General features: G+C 42.4%; 3 protein-coding genes across 4 annotated transcripts; 2 read left to right on the forward strand and 1 right to left on the reverse strand.

Annotated features, from left to right (window-relative positions):
• Positions 1-266: 266 nt before the first annotated feature.
• On the forward strand, positions 267-6,806 carry LOC121604769 (retinol dehydrogenase 8-like). Its single transcript, XM_041934373.1, has 6 exons — positions 267-379; positions 4,598-4,759; positions 4,854-5,033; positions 5,303-5,396; positions 6,005-6,188; positions 6,318-6,806. The coding sequence occupies exons 1-6, from the start codon at positions 274-276 to the stop codon at positions 6,543-6,545; spliced, it is 954 nt and encodes a 317-aa protein (XP_041790307.1). The 5' UTR covers positions 267-273; the 3' UTR covers positions 6,546-6,806.
• Positions 6,807-8,240: 1,434 nt separating this feature from the next.
• Positions 8,241-17,892, forward strand: palb2 (partner and localizer of BRCA2). The gene is made up of 13 exons (XM_041934291.1): positions 8,241-8,262; positions 8,583-8,675; positions 8,780-8,839; positions 8,919-9,099; positions 9,783-11,285; positions 12,041-13,539; positions 13,647-13,799; positions 14,257-14,339; positions 14,518-14,667; positions 14,752-14,868; positions 16,056-16,143; positions 16,860-17,053; positions 17,139-17,892. Exons 2-13 carry the CDS (start codon positions 8,598-8,600, stop codon positions 17,350-17,352), a joined length of 4,320 nt encoding a protein of 1,439 aa, XP_041790225.1. The 5' UTR covers positions 8,241-8,262; positions 8,583-8,597; the 3' UTR covers positions 17,353-17,892.
• A 773-nt stretch (positions 17,893-18,665) lies between these two features.
• On the reverse strand, positions 18,666-23,911 carry plk1 (polo-like kinase 1 (Drosophila)). 2 transcript variants are annotated; one of them, XM_041934332.1, is made up of 11 exons: positions 23,241-23,911; positions 22,753-22,921; positions 22,234-22,378; positions 22,031-22,124; positions 21,656-21,881; positions 21,453-21,492; positions 21,163-21,260; positions 20,952-21,029; positions 20,249-20,403; positions 19,640-19,822; positions 18,666-19,518 (listed from the first exon to the last, which is right to left on the reverse strand). In XM_041934332.1, the coding sequence occupies exons 1-11, from the start codon at positions 23,601-23,603 to the stop codon at positions 19,324-19,326; spliced, it is 1,746 nt and encodes a 581-aa protein (XP_041790266.1). In that variant the 5' UTR covers positions 23,604-23,911; the 3' UTR covers positions 18,666-19,323. The 2 variants fall into 2 exon arrangements, with proteins under 2 accessions (XP_041790266.1, XP_041790264.1); XM_041934330.1 differs by having other exon boundaries at positions 21,453-21,495.
• Positions 23,912-24,123: the final 212 nt, after the last annotated feature.

Consider the following 24,123-nt stretch of genomic DNA (forward strand, 5'->3'; position numbering starts at 1 on the left):
AAACAAAAGCCACAGAGAGTCAGCAGGTAAATTAAATTTAACATAAAGCCACCTGTCCCGTTATTGATTTAATAAGACTGTGAAGTGTAGTCTACATGACAACCACAGCACCAGTTAGATAATCTCAGCTGAGTTGCACTGCCCATGTGACTCTCTCCCTGTCTCTCTTATCCTCTTATAGTGGCTCTCACCTCAAATCACCACTCATCCTGCAGAGCTGCTCGCCTGCTGGTGTCTCAGAGCGACCACAGAGCGGAGAGGCAGCAGGGCACCATGGCGAGTCCCGGACAGAAAGTGGTACTGATCACCGGCTGCTCCTCCGGTATCGGTCTGAGGATGGCCGTGATGCTGGCTCATGATGAACAGAAGCGCTACCATGGTGGGTGCACTGTGTGTGTGTGTGTGACAGAGAGAGAGAGACAGAGAGAGAGAGAATATTTAATTATTTGCAATTTTAAACTTGCTTGGCATGATATATAACGGGCTGCATTTGTGTTGCTAAAGCATATAGACAAGGAAAGCTGGTTAATAATAAAAATACATTGTTTAATAATACAGCTTCTACGAATAGCCATAACTTCATTTAAATTTTACAAATTTAAATGAAGTTAAATTTTGGTAAATTTTACATAATTTGTCAAACCCTTCATACACTTCCTGCCACTTCTCCACTTGTCCTGTTCATAAGAAGCTTACATCATGACTTGAGGGCATATAAGAGTATTATATACTTCCGATGATCATGTGGATTAATGCCACTGTCTCTGTTTCTGTGCATCTGAATACACAGCAGATGTGTGATTTCCATCTAAAGTGGACTGACATGCCGTTTGTGGTGGTTTAAATCTAAAATTTGAAGTCCCCCTTCAGTCAAACATGTTCTTCTTGTTTCCACACTTGAATGTTTGAACTTCACTGTGCAGAACGGCGTATGTGCAGTTTGACACTAGAAGGCTGTTATCACATTCATGTACATTTAGAAGCCAATCCTGGTCGAATATTCAACTTACACAGGTGTGATGTGGAAACATGAAGCCTTCGGTGCACATACACTCAGAACTGACTTTATATTGTGTCCAACAGTTAAACTATGGAAATGAAAAATAATTACATATTCAGAGATTCTGGAGTTTTAAATGAGGGTGAATGAGTAGTTGTCATTTTTAGCATATTAACAAGACAACTTCTTCAGTGGAAAAAACACATTGGAACCAAATTATTATTCAAAGTAGAGTATTTTATAAATGTCTTACAATGTGTCTAGAGAGGATCCAACTGAGAATCAACAACACAACTGTCTGATTCCATAAATGACCTGGAATAAACTGAGTGAGCTATTTTATTTTTGCTTTTTTTTTTAGCGCTTAAGACTTTCAAGACAAATCTAGAACCTGGACATCCAATTAGCACACAGAGATGTTCAATATGTGTTATTTTCATTGGGAATGGTTGCATCCTACATATAATGAAGAATTAGCCTCGAGGCTAATGGAGTTACAGAAGTTGTAGACTGCTGCAATCAATTAATCAGGTTGTGTCACTTGCACAGAACTATCTAAAGTCTGGAAAACAGATCTCCATACAGGAGCCAGCTTACACCTGTCACTAATAGACTCAACAATGAAATACATGTTGCCAAGTTTTACCACAAAAAGTCAAAGCAGCGTTAGACCACGTCTGATCCAAACTGAGGCTTTGTGTGCTTCTCAATAGGCTTCATCCCACTGCTCATCTGTTACGACCAACCCCAAATCCTCCTCCCAAGCAGATTTAAGGTACACAGTCTCAATCTTTGAAAATAACCAACCAACCATAACCAAGATGCTTTATATAAATGTCCTCCTTTAGCATAATAACACTTCTATGTCCCAATGTGAAGAAATTAATGTTGTAAATATGGATCTATTTGTTTTCATAATGAGATTTTCATTTTACCATCTTACACTTTTCTGTATTAAAGTCAGTTACATTATCATTAGGAGGTAAAGGAGTGCAGACCTGTCAAACCAATCTGCACTTGTATTGCATTACCATTCAAATTTTACATGATCATTTAAATTGACAAAAATTTACAGACTTACAACAAAAAAGTTTCACAGAAGGAAATTAACGGGAAGAAAGCCTTCCTCCATCAGTAGGAGAAATACTATTTTAAAAAAAATAATGATAATATTCAAACTCAGGATGAAAATGATGAAAGTCCCAGCTCACTCAGCCTCCCTCCTGCCACACAGTCATGTCTCTGATCCCAACTTAACCTTTAGTCACTCTTACATGTACACGTAACACCAGACAATAACTAAAGCCCCACTGCAGCCTTACCTCCAGGCTAATTACTGCCTGGCTCGCTGTGCTCCATTGTGGATGGTGAGGGCTATTCCTGGAACAGGCAGGTGACGTGAGCTCCACGGCAAGATGCTAATGCTGATATGTAAACTGGCTGCTCTAACAGGACTGTTTATGAGCAGTGTCTATATTAGGACGACTTAAGGTTATCTTTACTACAGTGACTATCTTAAGCACTGACTTTTCCATTGTTGTTATTTCAGTCATTCAGAAAGAGATTTCAGGTTAAAAAAAACAGGTTGATTCAGGAAAGGCATGCATGTGAACAGTTTCCTTGTGTGTGTGTACTTTACCCTCTGTCTTCACCTTTCATCCCATGTCTCTTTGACTATATTTTTGTTGCATCTTCCTCCTCAGTTCGTTGTGAGGTTTTACTCCTTTCTTTCCATTCATTCCTATGACAGGAGGACAGGATCACTCAGAATGGAATTTCTCCTCTACAAATACACATGAATGCACACATACAGGACATGCATTGGATGAATTTCTAACATGCAATACACACATGTCAAACCACTGGGGACATAGCATGATGTTGGTATTTATGTGTGTTCTTGTGTGAGCCTACATGCAGCCTGAGCCAATGAACTTGGTTTGACCCTTCAGGTAGTAATGATGTCTTTTTGTAACCTCATTTGCCTGGGCAGGTTGCCTAATCATATGTCTATTTACAGCAGCAGCCTGGAGGCCTCATGCCAGAGTGTTACATCCATTCACAAACTCACACTTGGAAGCTGCCCATGGAAATAAGAGGAGCATAATTACATGCGGGACTTTTGGCAAATAGCAATGATGAAAAGAGTTATGCCTGTACACAATGGCATGATAAAGATTTATGTGGGACTAAAACATTTTAATAACTTTGCAGTTTGAAGTCAATGCGGAGGTGCTACTCTTTCCATTGAATTTGCCAATGGAAAAAACAAAAGCATTAGCACTAAACACAAATGACAGCTGAGGCTGATGGGAATGTCATTCGTCTTGCAGGTATTTGGTCAAAACTCAAAGTATTTTCTCAATGATGGCACTAGATGAAAAGTTGGTTAAAGTTATTATGACTCAATCAAATAGGAAATAGGAAACTCAAATAGGAACAAAGACAATAGATTTAATGTTTGACCTCATCCGCTTCATTGATTTTTGTAAATATCTGCTTATTCTGAATTTGATGCAGCAACACGTTTCAAACAAGTTAGGACAGGAGCAACAAAAGACTGGGAAAGTTGTGGAACGCTCCAAAAACACCTGTTTGGATCATTCCACAGGTAAACAGGTTGATTGGTAACAGGAGATAGTATCATGAATGAAAGGAGCATCCTGGAAAGGCTCAGTCGTTCACAAGCCAGGATGGAGCGAGGTTCACCACTTTGTGAACACATACAACACGCTGTGCTCAGGAAGACTTTGTACAACCCAGTAAACACAGTTCATTTGCAAATGATTGCATTCTGGTTTCATTTACATTTTACACAGTGACCCAACTTTTTTGGAATTGGGGTTGTACTCTTGTACTCTTAATCCTGTGGGGAACATGTGTGTGAGTGTGTGAATAATCTATCCAATAATTGTCAAGACAATTTACTCAAAGCCACAAATGTTAACCTCATGGTGTCACTGGAGGAAAAGGCAGAGGATGACCAAAGTCAGTTTGCTTCATCCTCTTGGGACCATGAATGAATGCATGCATGAATAATTTTTTGCAGCAATTCACCAAGAGTTGTTGAGATATCGCAGTCTTCAGTACACCAGCATGGCTAGAAGCATGGACACTGAAACATTTTCTTCCACAACTATTGATGCGTATTAAGCGAAATAGGTCAATTGCAACTAATGTCCCGGACAGTAAAACAACACCTTAACATCATAAAACAACAGTTTTGCATGTGCCATTGGCATACATAATTTAATCTTAGTTGGGAATCGTCAGATATCACTGGCCAGTACAGTAGATTTAGGTTAGAATGTGGAAATAAAACCACAGCAACATGGTTCAGAAAGAGCTACGAAAAGAATATCATGTGAAAACCAAGTGAGTTATAGATAGCAGTGGAACAGACTTTGCATTTACAGGCTCTCCATTTACATAGACAGCTCACTACTACAGCAAGGCATTTCTTCTCTATTGTTCACATCAATTTATCTTTACAGACTTGGCGGAGATGCATGTGTTGCCAAAGGAAACCACGACCAAGTCAATCTCGTCTATGCTCCTCTCAATTCTGTCCTTTTTCCTTCTTTTCCATGTGTTCAGTCATAGCAACAATGCGTGATCTGAAACGTAAAGATAAGCTGGTGGAAGCTGCCGGGGATGCGTATGGGAAAACTCTCTCGCTGGCTGTACTGGACGTCTGCAGCGATGAGTCCGTCAAACAGTGTATTAACGGTATCAAAGATCGACATGTGGATGTCCTCAGTGAGTATGCATCCTCATTATGTTGCACCATGCATTGCCACACTAACCAAAGGTGATGTGATGATACTCATTTTTTTCTTCCTCGCCTATAAAGTCAATAATGCAGGTATCGGCCTAGTGGGTCCGGTGGAGAGCATCCCCATCGAAGAGATGAAGAAAGTGTTTGAGACCAATTTCTTCGGGGTGATCCGCATGATCAAGGAGGTGATGCCTGATATGAAGAAAAGGAACGGAGGACACATCATTGTGGTCAGCAGCGTGATGGGACTACAAGGTAGGCAGACGAAGGTGTGACTGGATGAGTGAAGGGAGAGGAGGCGGGGTGGGACGTCAAATGGCAGAAAGAAATGACAGATTTGTCAGCTTCAGTCTGATGTATGCATGGGTCGACGATGGACGAATGGAAGGGTGGGTGGACAACTAAAGACAGACTGTATGTCTTTGCAAACAGGGACGTGTCTACAAAGAAGTGAACATGAAGAAGTCATCTAGTCAACTGCCCATGTCTGAAACTAAAAATGCCAACATTCTGTCTTTCTGTAGGTGTGGTGTTTAATGACGTGTATGCAGCCTCCAAGTTTGCCATGGAGGGCTTCTGTGAGAGTTTGGCTGTGCAGCTCCTGAAGTTTAACGTCACGTGAGAGTCACTTATGCTTCTTCCCACATTAGTAACAAACCAATAACAATGATACTAATAGTTTGACAAACTGCAAATAATGATTAGTTTAATTATTGATTTATATATTGATTATTTTCTGATTAAGTGATTGTTTAGGTTTTGTCTGAACATCAGCTAAATGAGACTAAGAGTCTACATTTGTGTTAACAGCTCTGGCTGTACTTAGCCCCAGCTATGAGCTAAATGCTAATGTTAGCATGCAAAGAATGAAAATGTTAACATGATGTTTAGCAGGTAGTAACCATCTTATTTAAATGTATAAGCATGCAACACAAAGTAAAGCTGAGGCTGATCAGTTTATCCATTAGTTTAAGAGGTATTTGGTTATAAACTGAAACGTGACAAATTTTGGCCGATTGGACTGGATCAAACATTTTTGGTAACTGTAGCCTACAAGCTTGGTCTTGGGTGTTGAAGGGGAAGGGATTCAGCAGACTGAATCAATGTCTGTTGTTGATTAATATTCTGATTTCAGAACTAGTGTAACTTAATTCCCCATAGATCTCGTCCTCCATCTAACCATGCTCTGTTGTTGAGTCTTCTTTGCTGTGTGTCTCCCGCTTCAGGTTGTCACTCATTGAGCCGGGCCCGGTGCACACAGAATTTGAGGCAAAGATGATTCAGGATGTGAAGCAGAAGGAGTATCCCGGAGCTGATCCTGACACGGTGCATTACTTCAAGAACGTCTATCTTCCGTCTTCTGTTGACATCTTTGAGACGCTGGGACAAACGCCTGATGACATCGCCAGAGTAAGTTGACAAGCAGCCTGTGACTCAGCCTCGCTGCGCCTCACCTGTCTGTCTGCACTCCTGATTAATCCTGCAAGTCTGACTGCGAATTTTATGTCTTTTTTTTCTCCATCCTCTAATTCTCTGCAGTGTACCAAGAAAGTGATTGAAGCAAGCAGGCCACGTTTCCGGAATCTGACCAACCCTTTGTACACACCAATCGTAGCACTGAAATACGCAGATGAAACTGGAGGCCTGTCTGTCCATGCCTTCTACCACATGCTATTTAACCTGGGCCCTCTAATGCACGTCAGCATGACTGCCATGAAGTATCTCACCTGTGGATGTCTGAGGAGCCGGACAGTTTCACCAAACTAGAAACTTTTATCTTGTAAATAAATGTGACCAGTACACTCACCCTGGGTATGTAGACCACAATAAAGACCACACACTACCTCGACTTGGGTTGTCAGAGGAAAAAACCAAAACACAAATACTAAACTCACAAGAGTTTATCTTTTATGACCTGCCATATTTCCTGCTGTATGTATTCTTAGCTTATACATCCATATCTGAATGAATGTACAGATACCATGAGTCCTTTTGAGTTTAAATACTACAGATTTAAAGGTTTGTTAGTCTACCCAGAGTGCCAAATGATTAGGGTTTGCCACTTACATACTGTAGCCTGATTCCATTATTTTATCCTAATAAGTCCCACACAACTTCACATTTAAGATTGTTAGATCGTCCTACACCTTCTTTATTTGTAGCCACTGTACTTGGATCTATGTACATATTTTTCAAATTCCATCACCGGAGAAACTATTTTGGAAATAAAATTTTAACATTTATAACTTGTTGTGTTTGTGTTTCTGGCCGTTTTCAGCAAATGTGGTTGCATACACATTACTCGTGATTATGCTAAATGCGTATTAGCTATATGCAGAAAATAAAAGCAGAAAAGACTCTTTGCTGGCAGTGTCTCTAAGTTACAACCACATTTCAGCTAAAATATCTCTGCAGCTCCTTTAGCCTGATGGAAAACCATATGCCATGCTGTTTGTAAATAAAAAGCACTGACATTTTCTGGCACTACCAGATACAAGAATAAAACAATTTCAATAAAATAATTTCAATTAAAAGTCAGGCCATTGAACTGCCGATTTAGAACTATACGAATGGCTTTGTTTTGATATCATAAGGGAATAGAAATAGTGGAATTTGATCAAATAGCATTCGTAACATGGCCTAGTAAAAATGTCCAGCTGCAAATATGTCAAACACTTAAGGATGATAACCAACTGATTATACTGACACCACATGGCATGTTAGGGTATGTAAGGTTGTCCTTCACAAACACTAGGGTTTTTTGTTTTTGTTTTTTTTTAATTAATGTATCACTGTATTTTACTGACAGGTAAATACATACTTAATCAATTGTGTTCTAATTGAGGGAAATTCCTTGGGTTTAGCTATGCCAAAGAAGAACGAAAACACACATCATCTATGAAAATATCTATGCCATCTGTCTGATTTTTAGATAATTTTAGAAAATCCTTACTTTATGCTTTTCCCCTTAAATGGTATGGTCTTTTTAGACCCTGTCCCTGTCTGAAGATCCTGTCTAAAAAGACGATACTGCTTAGCCAAAACAGCCTAAAAAATGCTCAGGATAAATTAAAAAGTGGTTAGTGGGTAACGACGGAAAATTTTTGCGTGCTTGTTTGGGTCGAACTCTGATATAAATTCAGAGGTTTAGCTAACTGTTTGACAACAGCTTGAAAAGTTGAGTAACAGTTAAACATCCTCCGTCGTAAATAAAAATTTCCTCATTTTATCGCACTCTTAACCAAGTAATTTTTACACAAGGGGATATGCTGCAGGTTTGTGTAGCGAATATGATTCTGAACTCAAGCATTTCAGTTAATTAGCTAGTAAAATGTCCCCTTTACCTCCTCCATCCGTCTGATCGAGTCATCGGACTTCCACTGCTCTAGCCTGTTCGAGGGAGTCGCGGGAAATAAGAACTAAATCGATACCCGCCTGATCGAACGTCAAAATAAACTTTCATGGACCCACCAGCGGTTCCACGGTAAGTCTGCCCCAAATATTAACAAACTACACTCACGGGCGAGTTTTAATTTCAGCGGACTGAATGCGTTTGTGTGTAGAGTGCTTACGTTATGTAGTCATCTCTTTAGACTTATAATGTCTCGGTACTTTCAGTTAGAAGCGTAACGAGGGTATGTTTACCAAGTTCCGTACTAACTGTTAGCTTTCTAGTTCTGTTAAGCTAACGTTTTCTAATGAACACACGTACATGAGCCAAAACCAACTAAACAAGTGCCACTGTGTATTAGCCGCGCCATAGCCTTATGTAACTAGTCGTGTGTGTGTTGTATGTGTGTTAAGGGCCGAGTGAGCAGGATGGAGAACAGTGTGGGAAATATCCCACATTGTGAGGAGCAGCTGAAAACCACACTACACTGTGATGACAAGGAGAAGGTAGTGCACATCTGTCTGTACACTTAAGCTTTATAAGTTGCTACAATGAAGCCTTAATTCTGTTTTCTGACTGCTGCTGACAAACTACCCTTTTCCCTCCCCAGCTTCGTAGGAAGTTGGCTCTTTTAAAAAGAGAGTACCTCAGGACAGCCCAGAGACTACAGGTAAGAGCCCCTATTTCAGTTTGTGTCTGTTAGTCCGGTGTAGAAACTCTCCGTCTCACACACGTTGATCTGCTCACAGCGTGCTGAGTGTTCAGAAGCAGTGCGGAGACATGTGAGGAGCAGGATTACACAGCAGACCCACCAGGACCAGCAAAATCTAGAGGTCACATCCAACCCTTGTATCATCCCATCTTCACTGACGCTGGATGCTCAGAATGGGACAGCCTCAGGTGGACCTCAGTGCCAGGGACACACTGGAGGTGAGTCTATCCTAATCAGCTGCAAAGCACAGGTAGTTAACCTCTTCAATAGTACATAACCACAATGACAAGTAAAAAAGAATGTATGTTGTTAAATATGTAAGAATGTTTTTGCCAAAAGTAAAGTGTTAATACATGTATGTAATAAACTATATAGAATCATGCAACCATTTTTGCAATACAGTTATGACTATTTTAGTTTTTTAGTACTATAAAGTCATCTATTCTTGATGCAAAAACCCTTGTGACTGCATGTCAGAGATGGATAGGAGGCACAGTGAATGTTGTTGTCATTCACTGTGCTTCATCATTGGTGCAACTGATTCTTATGCAGACTAATGTGATTGCTATAGAAATAATTGTTTTTGTTGGTGTGCTTGTGATCTGCTGGGGAATATCTAGGGAGGTTGTGCAAAGAGAGGAGGAAGATACTGGCAGAGAGTGTGTTTCTGAAGAATTCTGAAGATTAAAATAATCTGTTATCGTGGTGCCTAGTTTTATAATGAAAGGAACAATATATTTGTTATTGCTTGTAACTGTGCACATATGCATATATATCCCAAAACAGAAAATATCTTGTAGTATGGTTGAGATTACACTGTCATTACTCCGAAAAGCTGATATTGTTTTGCCTGTAATAACAGTGCAAATTAAAATTTATAAATTTTCTGATGTTTGACCAGGTCCAACAGATTCTGAGAACTCCAGGAGGAGCCAGGTGATCAGGTTCCTGCTCCCCTCTGATGCCACCTGCCCGCAAACCCCAGAACCCAGCCGTGACACAGCTCGAGGTGACAGACCCACTTCGGCCCTGCGCCTCAGGTCTCGACGCAGCCGCCTGCGCTGGGAGAGGAGGAGCGCTGAGGCTGGCAGGAGCACAGACAACAGTGAGGAAGGACGGGAGCAGAGTGAAAGGATGGAGACTGCTAAAACAGAAGGGGAGGGAGAGAGAGTGAAAACAGAGGTTGTGAATGAAAGTGAGGAGCTATATTCTGGTACAGAATCCGAGTCACCCTCTCTGCTGCTTACACACTGGAACACTTGTGGACAAATTGAAACGGGAAATATAGAGGGAAAAGAGAAGCAAGGAGGACAAGAACAAAGAGAGAAAGAGACTGAGTTGAGAGCTGAAGGGGTAAAAGAATCAGAGTCAACATCTTCGCTGCTCACATGTTGTAACCCTGCGATACACGCTGAAAAAAGAGGACAAGATGGTGCACAAAATGGAAGAAGAAAGGAGATAGAAAGAGGAGAGGAAGGTGACAATAGTAGAGGACAGAGGGATAAAGGGCTGTGTGAAGATGTTAGTAATAAAGATACTAAACAAGACCCAGCAGAGCAAATAGAAAGTGAAAAACATCACAATAACACAGTAGAAATAAAAGAAGAAGAGAGCGAGATGGTTGGAGGTGAACAGGATATAAAGGGTGCAGGTCTCCTGGACTCCTGTACCCTTGTGGACGGACTACTTTTCCCAGCAGAGTACTATGTCCGAACCACAAGACGTATGACGTCTTCACAGAGCCAGCCTGACATGCAGGCAGTCATACTCTCCCAGCTGAGCATGGGACGATATCGCAGGAGTCGAGGCCGCGGCAGAGGACTGAACAGGCACACACACAACCACGAAGGTCCAGATCAACTCTCTCAGACAGAGTTCTCCTCACTGGCGACTGCATCGCCATCTGTAGGACCTGGTACGGAATCACAGGCAGCTGAAACGTCTGCTGAGCTGAACGGTCAGGGCTCCAGTGAGATTTCAGGTCAATTGTCAGTTTGCCAGATTGACACCGATGTTTGTTTTTCTCCTGCTGTCACCACTGCTCGTCCAGCAAGAGGTAGGAGGAGGCGAAGAGGCAGGGGCAGAGGGAGACCTCAGACCCCTCGATGTTCTCGTAGTTTGGACACCCATCAGCTAGGCCTTGCCCAAACCTCAGAGGATCCCCAGCCCACCAGCTCCCTGATCTCTTTCTCCCCAGCTCTCCACGGAGCTGACGGACCAAACCCCAGCCTCACTCAAGGAAAAGCAGTTCCAGTTCCAGACAGTCCCCATCCTGCATCTGCCCACAGCACAACTACACAGCCTTCCTCTGGAGCTCAGTCTAGCTGTGCCTCTGGACATCAAGTCTATCCGATTTTTCTGAAGAGCAGTGGCCGGACTAACAGATCCACGCAGATAAGTAGAAGTAAGACATATTGCACTCTGTACTCTGTATATTTGTGTGTCAGTGACAGAGATAGAGAATGAAGGGAAGGTCTAGGTGTTTTTCTTGCAATGATTAAAATATTGATTAATTACAGCTTTGAATACAGAAAGATGTTATTATATAAAGTCAATTAAAGGCTGCCATCTTTTTTATATTGCTATTCCCCTTAAGAGATGTAGTGTAAATTTTTCTACTCATTGATCTACTACAAGTTATTGCGTGTCAGTAGCCACTGCTTAATATAGCCTATGGCTCTGTGCCATAGAACTCCATTGTTGTTCAAAAGATACTAAAATACATATAAGAGCTGCAGAGCTGGTTGACATAATTAGTCACTGAGATCAGCATACAGATTGTATTCCTGCTGTTCATCAGTTCAGTTCAACCTTATTGTCATTGTTGCTTACCTGTACCAAGATGGTGCAACTTGCTATGGCTATAACTTTTAATGAATCAACTCATCAGTGAACATTTACGACCTGCTAAAAATAATCAAAATGTGCCCTGGACTGGAAAAGTTATGTTCACTTCAGGGGGCTGAATTGAAAATAGAGGCAAAAACATTTAATGACTATACACAATAGTGAACATTGTGCATAGGGCTAAGGTACAACAGCCATTTGAAAAGGGCTGTTTCTGAACCTTGATTTACAGACTCGAAGACACTTTAAGCATTTCATTCTCAAACTAAGAAAACAATGAAAACTAAAGTTTCTTTACTTTGTGTTCTGCAGACGCAGCAAGCTGGCAGTCTCTCCTCTTGCCCTCCTCTCCACCTGGCCAAACTTCTGTGCTTCCCCTCCCCTCTCTGCATCCTGGCCCGCTGGTCAACAACCTGATGAACTTTGACATTCCACAAGATTTCCATCTCCCAGATGACCAGTTTGCTTCCCTAAAGCTGCACAAGCTCCGCCAAGTGGCTTTGGAATCAGGAGTTGAACATTTCACTTCGCCGTCTTACAATACACGCCGGAGCATCCGGCGCTTTGATACATGCCACAGCAGCTGTGATCCAGTGATGTCTTTGCCACTGCCGCTCAGCCTCACACCCACAATCTCAAATTTACCCCATCCCACTGAAGCAAAACAAACTGCCACACAGTCTGCAGACCTCCAAAACTTATCAACAGAACACAAGCTTACAGGTGAATTGAAGCCCCAGCCCATAACTGAAGAGTCACCTGAGCAGCAGACTGAAGAACCTAACCCAGAGTATCAGACTCACACCACTTCACTACAGTCTGTGTCAGTGGTTCAGGATTGTCCTGCAAACTGTGTTGATCAATATAAAGAGAAAGATATTAATACTGTGAATACTCATAGCCAGAGTGGCAACTCAGCCAGCAATACACACAGATCTGATGACCAGTCTGTCAAACCACAGCCTCACACCAACTTTGCAGACAATCCTGCAGGCAAAGAGAATGATTACATCACCGGGCTCTCATATGAACTTGAAATAAAAGAGTCTTCTGTCATTTCATTAGAAGAACACACAGACTGTCCTGGTGTAGTCCATCCTTTGGAGGATCCGAGGTCTACAAACCACCTAACAGAAAACAAAGCTATTGTCAAGGCTCTTTTCTTTGATAACCCTCTACAGAAAACTCCTAAAGTGCTTTCTAGCAGCTGCACTGCTGTACAGGCATGCAGTGACAGTGTCACTGAGGGTCCTCCTGTGCAGCATCTGAATGTGAAATCTCCTGCTGAAGAGTCAAAGGAATCCTCCGAACCCATCACACATCCTCCTACAGAAAATAAAAATCAGGATAAGTGTTTACCGCACCACAGTGTCCCCTCCCAGCTCCTGTTGAGCCCTCCTTTGGCGTCAGCACCCTTCATAAGCCCACACCTGCACTCCTCTGCCCTCCCCTCCACCCCTTCATTACCATCACTAGGACTCACCCCCCACCCTGTCACTGCCGGCCTCCCTTCGACGTCCCTTCCCTCTGCCCCAGCTCTTACCCTGCCTCCCCCTCATAGCCCGTCCACCCAGGCCCTCTCACCCCCAGCTCTCTCACCCTGTCCGTCACTCACTTCCATCCCTCCTAGCCAGCCCCCCACCTCTCCCACCGGTCAGATCCAGGCTTCATCTGAGCCATCCCAGAGGCTTGAACCAGCTACCTGCCCGACTTACTCCAGGATCCAGTCCCAGGGCTCCGGTGGGCTGGTGGACCTGAGAACAGAGGAGACAGCGGAGGAACACATGATGAGATGCACACACACACTGAAGGTAAAAGGTTTTACTTGTCACACAAGAATAAATCCTTGGCTGCAACATGCAGTTTTGAATTTAATGTGTGTGCGTGTGCGTGCGTGTGTGTGTGTGTGTGTGTTCAGGCTCCAGCAGGAGGTTGTCTGGTGGATGCATGCTGTCTGCCCGGATCCTCGGGAGTTTTGTGTGTAGCAGCAGCTGGAAAGTGGGCAGTGTGTCTCTGGAGTCAGACTTCAGCTTCTGACTGGAGCTTAATACACACCTGGGTCTTCAATGAGGTGAGTGTGTAGGTGTGTATGTGCAAATATGTGGCTGCCTATCAGAGTCACTGATGATTTATTTTTTTTTGCCAGTCAAGGACAAATGCCGTACAGCTATTCAGAAAAGAGGATTTGCTGCTTTTCTGTTTTGTGTAATTATAAATGTAATTTGTTTTAGACTGTTGGTTGGAGGAAATGAATAATACTGCGTCACCTTCTGTTCTGGGAACTTCTGAGGGTCATATTCCCAATCTTTTTGGAGTTTCTATTTGAAAAAACAAAATCAATCCTGGAATCAATCCTGTTGCAAAAATATAGTCAAAACTTAGATATTTAGTTGTAGCAGGTTTTAAAATAAATAGGGAGGAGTTGATGTTTAAAGACACTAAATTAGGACATATATTACTCACTTTAATATGGCCAAATGTACAGAATTCTTTTCATTTATGTGGTTTGTTTCTGTGTTTGTTTACAGCCAGTGATCAATGTGTTTCCTGTCCCTGATGGTGCTGGGCTGATGTGTGTGACTCTGGGTCAGTTGGAAATCAGAGAAGTGAGGTGAATACAACGCACTCAAACACACTCTCTGACATATATTTTAACATTTTTGTCTAATTGTTTGTATAAAAATGAAGCTTAAAGATATTTTGAATTTCCAAATGCGTTTATGAATTGTGTCTGTTTAATTGTTCTTCAGTGTTTCAGAAATGAAAGTGAAACGTGTGTATGTTGACAGGATGCTGTCGTGCTCCAGCCTCTTGCAAGTGCCGCTCTGTGAGGGCCTTGTCCAGGCTGCCGTGGGCGTGTCCAAGTCCAGAGTGGCTACCTCCTCCCACTCAGCACCTGGTTCCGCCCTGCAGGTGTTTACACTGTCCGACAGTGGCAGGTAACACAGAGCTGGCAGTGTATTTATTCTCTCTCAGTTATATACTCATTGTACAGATATATCAGTATCTCATCTCTCTCTCAGCACACTGAGCTCTCAGCCTCTTGCATCCCCTGGTGTTTGTGTCGGGGCCCTCGCTCCAGTGGACGGACTTCCAGATGCTCTGATTGGCACAGATGAGGGCGGGCACCTCTTCATTTGGTAAGAAAGATGAACAGAGAGGTTTTCAGATCATTGTCATGCCAGTGGTTACCTCACAGCAATAGATCCTTAAAGTATCTCATGACATCTAGCTTTGTTCCTACAGAGAGCTTAATGCACTGTTAGTTGTTAGTTGCTTTAGACTAAAGCATCTTCCAAATGGATGGAGTTGGTTTAAACTTGTGGGACTGCTTAGATCAAATCAATACAGGAACACAACGGCGAAATGTGCATGCCGTGTTATGCAAAAAGACAAGTACGGAAGGTGAACCAAAAACTGCAGGTGTATGTTTGTTTAACTTTCCATAATGTTTTCTTGTCGTTTGTCCCATGCATGGTGGAAGCCAGAGGATGAATACATCTATTTAGTAGATAAATGGATGAAAGAATTACTTAAATACCAAATTTGATCTGTTTTTTCAGAGTAGGAGTACTAATCAAGGATTAGAAAGAACAACCGGTTCTTTGTACATGGATAATCCAGATTAAAATGTTGTTGAGACTCAATTCGGTTTGGTTCTTTGAAGCTGTTTAAAATCCATTTGGAACAGCTGTCAGAGCAACAACTCAGACAGTCCAAACCTGCAAAAGTGCAGGTTTATTGACAGTCAGCTGGTTCATGCATGAAATATGCAGTTATGTTCAGGTACAAAGGGCTCACTTTCTCAGAAGTGGAATGAAAGAATGTTTATATTATTATTAATTTAGATGAGAACATCAAGGTTATTGAGAAAGAACCAATCCAAATTTGGTTTGAGATACTATGAGCAAATAGGCATGTAAAAGAGTGTTAAAAGATGAGTGGAGCCACAACATGGCTTTTGATTTGACATTAAAATCAGAAAGTGTCATTTGAACCCTCTAACGTATTGAATGATCAACTGTAGAACTATGGTTAAGATGTCTTCATCCAGGATTGGCAAATTAATCCTCAAACTGTGTTCAAATAAACAGATTAGCTGGATGAGAATTAACAGGATTATTTTAGCCTGATAAACAGCATATTAGCCCGGATTAGTTCAACCACATTTTAAGCACAGAGCTCAGGTCCTTTAACTGACCTTGAGGTGCAAACACTAAACTCTGTCCTTAGCTTTAAATGTTGAACATAAACACTCTGATTTTAGAATAACATCCAGATTTGGCTCTATCATGTTGAGTGTGCTTTCTGTGTTTGTGTTTCACAGGAATTTAAAGACTGGACAGCTGCTGAAGAAAATCCTCCTCAGAGATGGTTTATCACACACAGCCTGTCTCAGAGGATACTCGTACTGTGTAAGTCTGTTTGCTTTGCATGTAAGGGGACTCAGGGGTGGGATTTTTCCAGATATTCTGACCTGAAAATGTGACCCCTTGAACCATGCAGGTATATTAAAGAATATATTTTATGGTTGAGCTTGCTTCTCGGTCCTTTCCTATGTGTGTTTTTCTTAATGAGAATTTAGAATAACCCAATTCTTTAGTAATGAAAGAAGAATTGGTAAGAGGATCGATAAAGAACTAAAGAACCAGGCTGATTAGAATCAGGGTAAGATGCAAATGAATACCTAATGATACCCACCAGAGAGGTTAGCAGTTCAAATCCTTTCACATTCAGCCTTCTTTAACCAATGTTATTCTGTGATTATTATATTTTATCACTCAAGTGTGATCTGTGAAGAATTACTTCAGGACATCGCTCTCACTTCCCCAGTCAGCATAGAACTTTCACTTTTTTCTTGCCAATGTCAGACTATAATGTGAAAAATGTGTAAAGTAACTAATTAATAAATACTGTAATGATAGTTGTCTAAAATTAGGCGAAAATGCATGTTAAGTTCTCGAGGGAGGAACCCCAAACCCCAAGACCACACAACCCCTCCCCCCGCAACCACAGCCCCATGCCATGCTCTGCACTTGATATTTTCCTGCTTTATTTCTTTTCTGGGAGACTGCCTGTTGTCTCGCTCTTCAGGAGATTTTCATTCCTGTGTGTTTCTGTTGGTGCACAGGGAGTGTTATTTGTCCTCCTGCAGCATCAGTTGCTCAGCTCTCTGGAGGAAGAAGAGAGACAGGCCAGAGCTAAAGATCAAGTGGAGGAGGAGAGGGAGAAGGCCGCCCTGTTCTCTTTGGTGGCCGTCAACCCTCTGAGTGGAAAATCTTTCCTGGCTGCTCATCTGTGTCCGCCCAAAGCCTGGTCTGGCAGGTGAGATGAGGGCTGATGCATTTGTGCGTCTCTGTTTCTAAACGTTCATGTAGCTAACGCTCACATCCGCCTCTGCGTTCTGCAGGCTGTGCGAAGCTGACGTGGACGGCTGCAGCGTGGTGGGCCTGAGTCAGAGCGGCTGTGTGTGCATGTGGCAGCTCGGGCGTCGGGGGACCCCGAGGATGGTGTGGGCTCCTGAGAGCGAAGGCTGGCAGCTGGCACGCTGGGGAGGAGGGGGCACACTGGTGACTGGACATCACAATGGAGACGTTACTTTACACTCTGCCACTAACATTTAAGACTCTTCCATTACTTTTATCAAGTCCTCCTGTCACTGTGTGAAGGTTCACATGAAGATTTTAACATGGCTTCAGTTGAGAGACATCTTTTAAAATACTTGAATGTCACATTTGTTCATTCTTCCGGATCCTGAAGGCATTGCTTCCATTAAAAACATTCAGCTTGAGGAAATTCTGCTTTTATGTGTCTCTATAATCTCCAGGCTGCTGTTCTACGAAGATAAAGACATTTATATCCTGTAAACTGAACATGTTCAGCAAGTCACTGGACCACCGATACAGCTTTAGTTAGAAAATAACCTCAGTGAGGCTGGATTGTTAAAGGTGGAGTGCTTCTAAACTGAACATGAACACCGGTATCACACACTGAACCCTCTACTCGATTCTGAAAGCCAACGTTTGTGTTTTATTACTGCTGTTCTTTACTGTGCTCATTTGAATATGTTCTTTGTATTTCTCATATTTAAAGAAAAATAATTGTACCTACAGTTTGTTTTTAATAAGTTACAATAAACATTTGTGAATTTTGATGTATGTTTAGGTTCTGGCCTCCATGTCGTTCATTAATTCCTGGTAATGGACACCTCGCTGGGAATTATCACATACTTAAAAAATGTATGAAGTCCACTGTGTGTGAATGCTTGCCTTTTTTTTCAAAGCCCCTGTTTCCTGTAGGAAAATGGTTCTTAGTTTTACTACTTAGTTCAAGGGTCAGTTCCTCTAAATGATGGTTTTTAGCTGTGCAGATAGTTTTACTTGCATGCCTTCTTGTTATTCAACACCATCTGTACAATAACGCATCAATGTGAGGGTTAAGTGTGAAATGTTCTTTGCAATTTAAGTGAACCAACCCTTTAAACAGCTCCTTAAATTCTTCAGGCCAAGAAGCACTCCAGGATTTCAGCATGTCAACGTGGAGCATAAAAATAAATGTTCACAATGTCAGTTTAGTAGCTGTTGTTGAGTTTTCATGAGTTTACCCATTTATGGAACTGCAGATGTTCAAACATCCATTTGTTTTTTATACTTTGGTCAAGATTTTGTTTTTTCTGTGCAGACAAGCAAATATCAGCAAATATCTAAAGAGCAGCAACCGTGACTGAAACATTAATCAGTGATTTGTCTTGCTCATGCTCAGGAGGTGATGATGAGGAGGGTTGATCCCCACCTGCTCTGCCCAGGTGTTGAAGTGTCCTTGGGCAAAAAACCTGAACCCCAGGTTGCACCCCAGCTTGGATAATTGGAGAGGACTGTGTCAGAAAAGATGTAAGATCTGGTGTAAAAAAAAAAAAAAAACTGAGCTGAAAGAAAAGTCTTGTTCAAAGAACCTTTATTTGAACTTCATCACCATTAAACCATCTTTACAACATCAAGCAGTATGTTCAAGTTTGTACACGCTGAAAAAGAAATCTAAAATGATCTGTAAGAAGTGTGAAAAGTAAATACAGGAAGAACGTACATGATGAAGAAGTATTCACATGGTCCGTTTCTCTATATACAACACAGATAAAACACAGAAAAAAGACAAACTAGAGAAGCAGACCAGAAAAGCCAGAGTCTCAACCCCCACCACACATTTACCCCCTCCCGGCTTCAGGTTTCAACATTCATCTTTTCCTCTTACATGCATTTGCTTGTGCAGGATCAACTCTTCTGTCAATCGATCCAGCCAGCTTAGATTTCTTCAGCAGGAACGTTGGTTAAGAGTAAGCTTCATCAAGAAAGTTAAGAGAGAAGTTTTATTAACTCTAGGAAAAGAGATAAAATCATTGGCTGACAGACTGAAATACAGCATTAATGTACAATATATGGTATGTCAAAAGCCTCAAAGATGACAATATATTACACTGCGCCAGTAAAATAAAAAAAATGCAGGACAATGTCAGGGTCTGTTCCGTCCTTAGAGGCTGGCAGAAGGGAAGAAGTGGCCAGTGATTAAAGAGAGTGCTTGAAGAAGCGGTGTGAGGTGCTCTAGTGTGCAGCAGTGGATGGCTTGGTGTCCAGCAGTTTCTCCACCATGAGCTTGGCGTAGCGCATGCGGCTAGCCAGCTCCTGACTGCAGCCGAACTCCTCCAGCAGAGACAGCTTGTAGGTGCGGAAGTCTCGCTTCTCGTCGATGTAGGTCACCGCAGCCATCAGTGGACACAGGATCAGCTTGGTGTGGTCCTGGCAGAGGGGAAATGGAGGTTCAGGATTAGTGCACAGAGCACCCACGGGACGAGGAAAACAAACTGTGTTCGACAGTTAAAAAGGAGGCTGCTGGGAGAAGATGTGGTGCGTGGCTAACCTGGAAGAAGTTGATCTGAACGGTGCCGTTGCTGAGGTGCAGGATGATGGCGCTCTTGGTTCGGAACCAGAGGGAGAGGTAGGGCAGTCGGGCCAGCTCGTCCCCTTCCCGCCGCGCAACGTTGGCGCCGGCCTTCAGCAGGTGCTCACTCATGTAATTGCGGAAATATTTCAGCAACGTGATCTAGAAGGGGAAAACGTAAGAATCTATACCATGATTGAGCAAAGAACCAAAGTCAGACTTGAAAACATTTACCCAGATGTAGACCCTCACTCAGCCCCAGCCTCCCTTATTCATGGTCCTGGTCCTGTCCATCACTATATAATTTTTGGTCTGAAATTTTCCAGAGATATAAGAAGTTTGAATAAGCAATGCAAACCAAACAAGATGAAGGCACTGTTTGGAATGCCTCCCTTACAGAAGCGGCCCTAAATGTTTAGTCGAGTTTTGGAAGTCCTGCTCTTGCTTGTTTGCTCAATGTAAAACAGCAAAAAAAAGTTTTTAAAAAAAAAAAAAAAAAAAAAAAAAAAGGGGGGGTATGGACAGATTCATTATTGGAAGCATCATCCATTCAAAACCCTCAATTAACCTGCAAAATGTACTACTGACCTTCTTGTTGAGGGCTGTAGGGTAAGAGCGCACGCTGAGGTAGGATTCAGCTGACGTCTTGTCAATGTACTGCAGACTATCTCCATCAGCGTACATGATCAGACGCGTGTAGTCGTTGAACAGCACACCCACGCTGTTGTCACAGAGCTGGTAGCCTGAAATGCACATTTGAACTTTTGATAAACGATCCTTCCAGTCAAATTCAAAACATGTATTAAACAGGACACCTGACAGTCAAATACATAAACTGTCAGCTCCATCTAGTGGACAAACTGTGTAATTTCTGTTGTTACTTAGACCTTTTTCATGGTTGTGTCTAGATGGTAACCCTAGAAAATGCAAAACTCTTGCAAGAGTTGTCTGTGTTGTTTCTTCACATTTTGAAGCCCCCATTTGAGTTGTGTTAAGTCAAGGTTGACGGATTTTAACCGAAGTCTGAAAAAAGTCTCCAAAGCTGAGATAAGCCAATAACTCGTCTTGTTCCAAATGCAACATCTGATGCATCCAGATAATACTACTAAAGTTGTTGCGCCTTCAAACTCTTGGGTTGAGGGCGAAAGATTTGTATGTAGTTTTACAGTCTTTCAAAGGGGTACCTTAACTATAGTTTAAGCAATAAAAAGATAATAGAAATTAAACATACAAATAATTATACTTGTTCAGTCTGACTTGATGAATGACAAAAAAAGCATAAGTGTCTTACCTAATCCATATTTGTCAGAGTAGTCTACCCATTTGCTGATCCAGAAGATGGGAATACATGCAGGATCCTCTGCCTCCTCTGGGAATACAAAAACAGAACAAATGCTTTGTATCCACCACTGGCAGGCACGAAGATTATCCAAACCTCTAAAATGTGCGGTAACACTGAAACGAAACAGATTTGTTGACGAAACTGAGGAGTCTGCGCTCACCTTGGCAGATGACTGCCTTCTCGGAGGGCTTGGCAGCAATGATACTGTTGAGCTGCTGCAGCATATCTTTCAGGTGGTTTTCTGCTGGTTCAGACTCCCTGCAGAGAGTACACAAGTCAGAACACTGAAGTACAGAAACGTACGGCTCTTTAAAACCTTGATTGCAAAAAAGTTGGAATGCTGTAGAAAACAGAATCTCATAATTTGTCACTTCTTTGATAACTTTTAATAACAAAGTGAGTGCAGCGGAGGAATTCTGCTGAAGCTAGCACAGTAAGTACACTTCTCACCTTTGCACAGGCTCATCCTTCACCTCCACCTTCTCTGTCACTGCTGGAAAGGGAGAACCATGTCATTAACACTTTTGCAGACACCAAAATATTTATCTGGACACCGTTAACCACTGTCTGCCTCCGACCAAACTATTTTAGCATTATTTTAATAATTTGTAGACTAACAGTAAATTGTAGTCACTTCGTGCTGGAACTATTACCCTTGTTGTTAATAGCAGTCAGTGGGCGTCTCTGGTTGAGTTCCACAGCTGTGGAGGGGGCGATTGAGAACCGCGGGGGCACAGTGAGACAAGTGGTGGGCAGACGTAAGGGGATGTAGCCGGATGTGAAGAACTCGTCCCCAAGCAGGTCAACGATGGTAGGCCTCTGTGTGGGATCAGCGTGCAGCATCCGCTTGATGAGAGAGGACGCGGCCGGGTTGATGTGCTGCAGAGACGGTTGTATATTCCAGTTATGAGAGAAGTGAAGAGCAAGTCAGATGTGTTTAAAAAAAAAAAAAAAACTCTCTATATACACACATATATACACACACTTGATTCTGAATGAACACTGTGCGCTACATTAGTCCAGCTTACCCAGGGGATGGTGTAGTTGTTTTTCTTGATGCGGTTGTAGGTCTCCTTCAGACACGAGGTCTCAAATGGGGGCTTACCGACCAACAAAGTGTACCTGAGAGAAGACAGTGAGGATGTTGATCTGACTGGGCAGAGTCATGTTTAATAGTGCTGTTTGTGCATTTTTAGCAGCAAAACTACTTCCCATGTGTGCTCAGACTTACAATATACACCCAAGTGACCAGACGTCCACTTCGTAGCTGTGGCCTTTTTTGCAAAGCACTTCTGGTGCAATGTAGTTGGGCGTTCCACACAAGGTCTTCTTCCTCTCGCCGTCAAACTCGATCTTAGTGGCCAAACCAAAGTCCCCTACAGAAGAAAGACAGACAAGCTTTTGTAAAGCAGCAGACTAAAAAAGGTAATAGTTTTTATTCAAACTTCCAGGACACATCAATGATTATAAAAACATGCTGTTTTGGCCCTCATGAGAAACTTTTCCACCAGTCAATGGAAACCACTTGTCCAGGAAGTATGACACATTTCTGATTTGAGGGCTGGGCTGTGTCCTGTCCGTTACTACTAGACCAACAGGTTTGTTTGTGTGAGTTTTTATAAAATGTTACTGGTACCCTGTCTAAGGTATGACAAGACAATTGAATTTAAGATAAGATAAACTTTATTAATCCCCAGACAGGAAATTCAGTGAGAAGTGAAATCATTTGCAGTCCAACAGGGAAACTTACCTATCTTGACCTCCATCTCATCATTGAGGAAGATGTTGCCCAGCTTCAGGTCTCTGTGGATGACTCTGTTGTTGTGCAGGTACTGGACCCCCTTGAGCAGCTGAGTCATGTAGTAGCGAGCCTCGGGCTCAGTCACTGCCTTACGACGCTTGTGCAGCTCCAACAAGGACTGAAACAGAAACGAAATAAATTGGATTCAAGACAAAGACAAATATCAGGAAACACTTGTCTGCAGCACTCTGAGTAGCACAAAGGGGGGAAAAGTCGTAAACAATGAATTATTATTGGTCTAAGCACTGTTTTACATTTTTAAAAAGGTATTATTTTAAGCGACCACGTTCAAAATTCCCTTGGCTTTTCTTGCAATTTAAGCGAACTCCACTAGGACTGAGAGGACAACGGAAGAGACCGCCGTGTCAACCGTTGGCCCTGGGAAGTGAGTTCACTGAGGAGAGTATGCAGTGTACGAATTTTCTCAATATACTCACCCTTCTCCTGCAGATTTCCAGGACAACAAACACAAAGTCATCGTCTTCGAAAAACCCGTGAAAGCCCACGACGTTCGCATGGTCGAGACTCTTGTGAATGGCGATTTCAGAGGTCATCTTCTCCCTCTGGTGCTGCTTCAGGATCAGGGACTTAGGCACTATTTTTCCGGCGAAAACCTGCTTGCTCTCCACATCTGTGATTTCGTAGCACTTGGCGAAACCACCTTTTCCGAGGAATCTTCCCCTCGCGTATCTTCTCATGGTGCGTGTGTCAATCAGGACGTCAGGGATTTCTTTCAGAGGAGCCGATTTTGGGTCGACATGTGCCGACGGATTCGCCGGTTTCGCAATACCTGCACTCATTTTGGGTTAAAGTGCTCTTCGGCGTCTTTAAAAGAAACGTTTAAAAGTCTTCAGCAGTCGAGGTATCGATAATAGTTGCAAGGGTCAAACTATTGTTAATCCGACCTCAACCGACGTTACTTTAGCCCTGGAAGCTAGTTTGCTCCCGTACGCTTGTGGATTCAAATAAAAACTAAACCACCTTTGAACGTGAGCTTAACTCAAACTTTGATGCAAACATAAATATAGACCACGAGATTGAAAAAAAACGACGGCAGATATGAAAATAATCTCCAGACTCGTCCAACGATGGCTGCAGCGTTATCTCGTTCTGCCTTTTGACAACAGTCTCTAGTACGAGTTTAAATTGCTGCCTCTGTCGTTATGGCGCTCTCTGATTGGTCCGCTCGATTTGAATTCCAAGGCGGTGCAGCAAAGCATCGTGGGAAGATCGGTGCAAAAATAGCCAATCACTGAGCGAGAAAGTCACATTCTGCAGTGTGATTGGCTGCATGTCAGTTGCTAGTTGCTCGTCGTTTCC

The sequence above is a fragment of the Chelmon rostratus genome, chromosome 3 (genome assembly GCF_017976325.1).
Source record: "Chelmon rostratus isolate fCheRos1 chromosome 3, fCheRos1.pri, whole genome shotgun sequence".
In the NCBI taxonomy this organism is placed as follows: Eukaryota; Metazoa; Chordata; class Actinopteri; order Chaetodontiformes; family Chaetodontidae; genus Chelmon; species Chelmon rostratus.

Bases quoted from the DNA above. Each gene is read 5' to 3' on its own strand.
- LOC121604769 (XM_041934373.1), top strand. From the start codon at position 274: ATGGCGAGTCCCGGACAGAAAGTGGTACTGATCACCGGCTGCTCCTCC. The intron at 4,760-4,853 runs GTGAGTATGCAT...TCGCCTATAAAG, and splicing joins TCGACATGTGGATGTCCTCA to TCAATAATGCAGGTATCGGC. The intron at 6,189-6,317 runs GTAAGTTGACAA...AATTCTCTGCAG, and splicing joins CGCCTGATGACATCGCCAGA to TGTACCAAGAAAGTGATTGA.
- plk1 (XM_041934330.1), bottom strand. From the start codon at position 23,603: ATGAGTGCAGGTATTGCGAAACCGGCGAATCCGTCGGCACATGTCGAC. The intron at 21,882-22,030 runs GTAAGCTGGACT...CCGTCTCTGCAG, and splicing joins ACAACTACACCATCCCCTGG to CACATCAACCCGGCCGCGTC. The intron at 21,261-21,452 runs GTGAGAAGTGTA...TACTCTCTGCAG, and splicing joins AAGGATGAGCCTGTGCAAAG to GGAGTCTGAACCAGCAGAAA.
- palb2 (XM_041934291.1), top strand. From the start codon at position 8,598: ATGGAGAACAGTGTGGGAAATATCCCACATTGTGAGGAGCAGCTGAAA. The intron at 9,100-9,782 runs GTGAGTCTATCC...ATGTTTGACCAG, and splicing joins GTGCCAGGGACACACTGGAG to GTCCAACAGATTCTGAGAAC. The intron at 11,286-12,040 runs GTAAGACATATT...TGTGTTCTGCAG, and splicing joins ATCCACGCAGATAAGTAGAA to ACGCAGCAAGCTGGCAGTCT.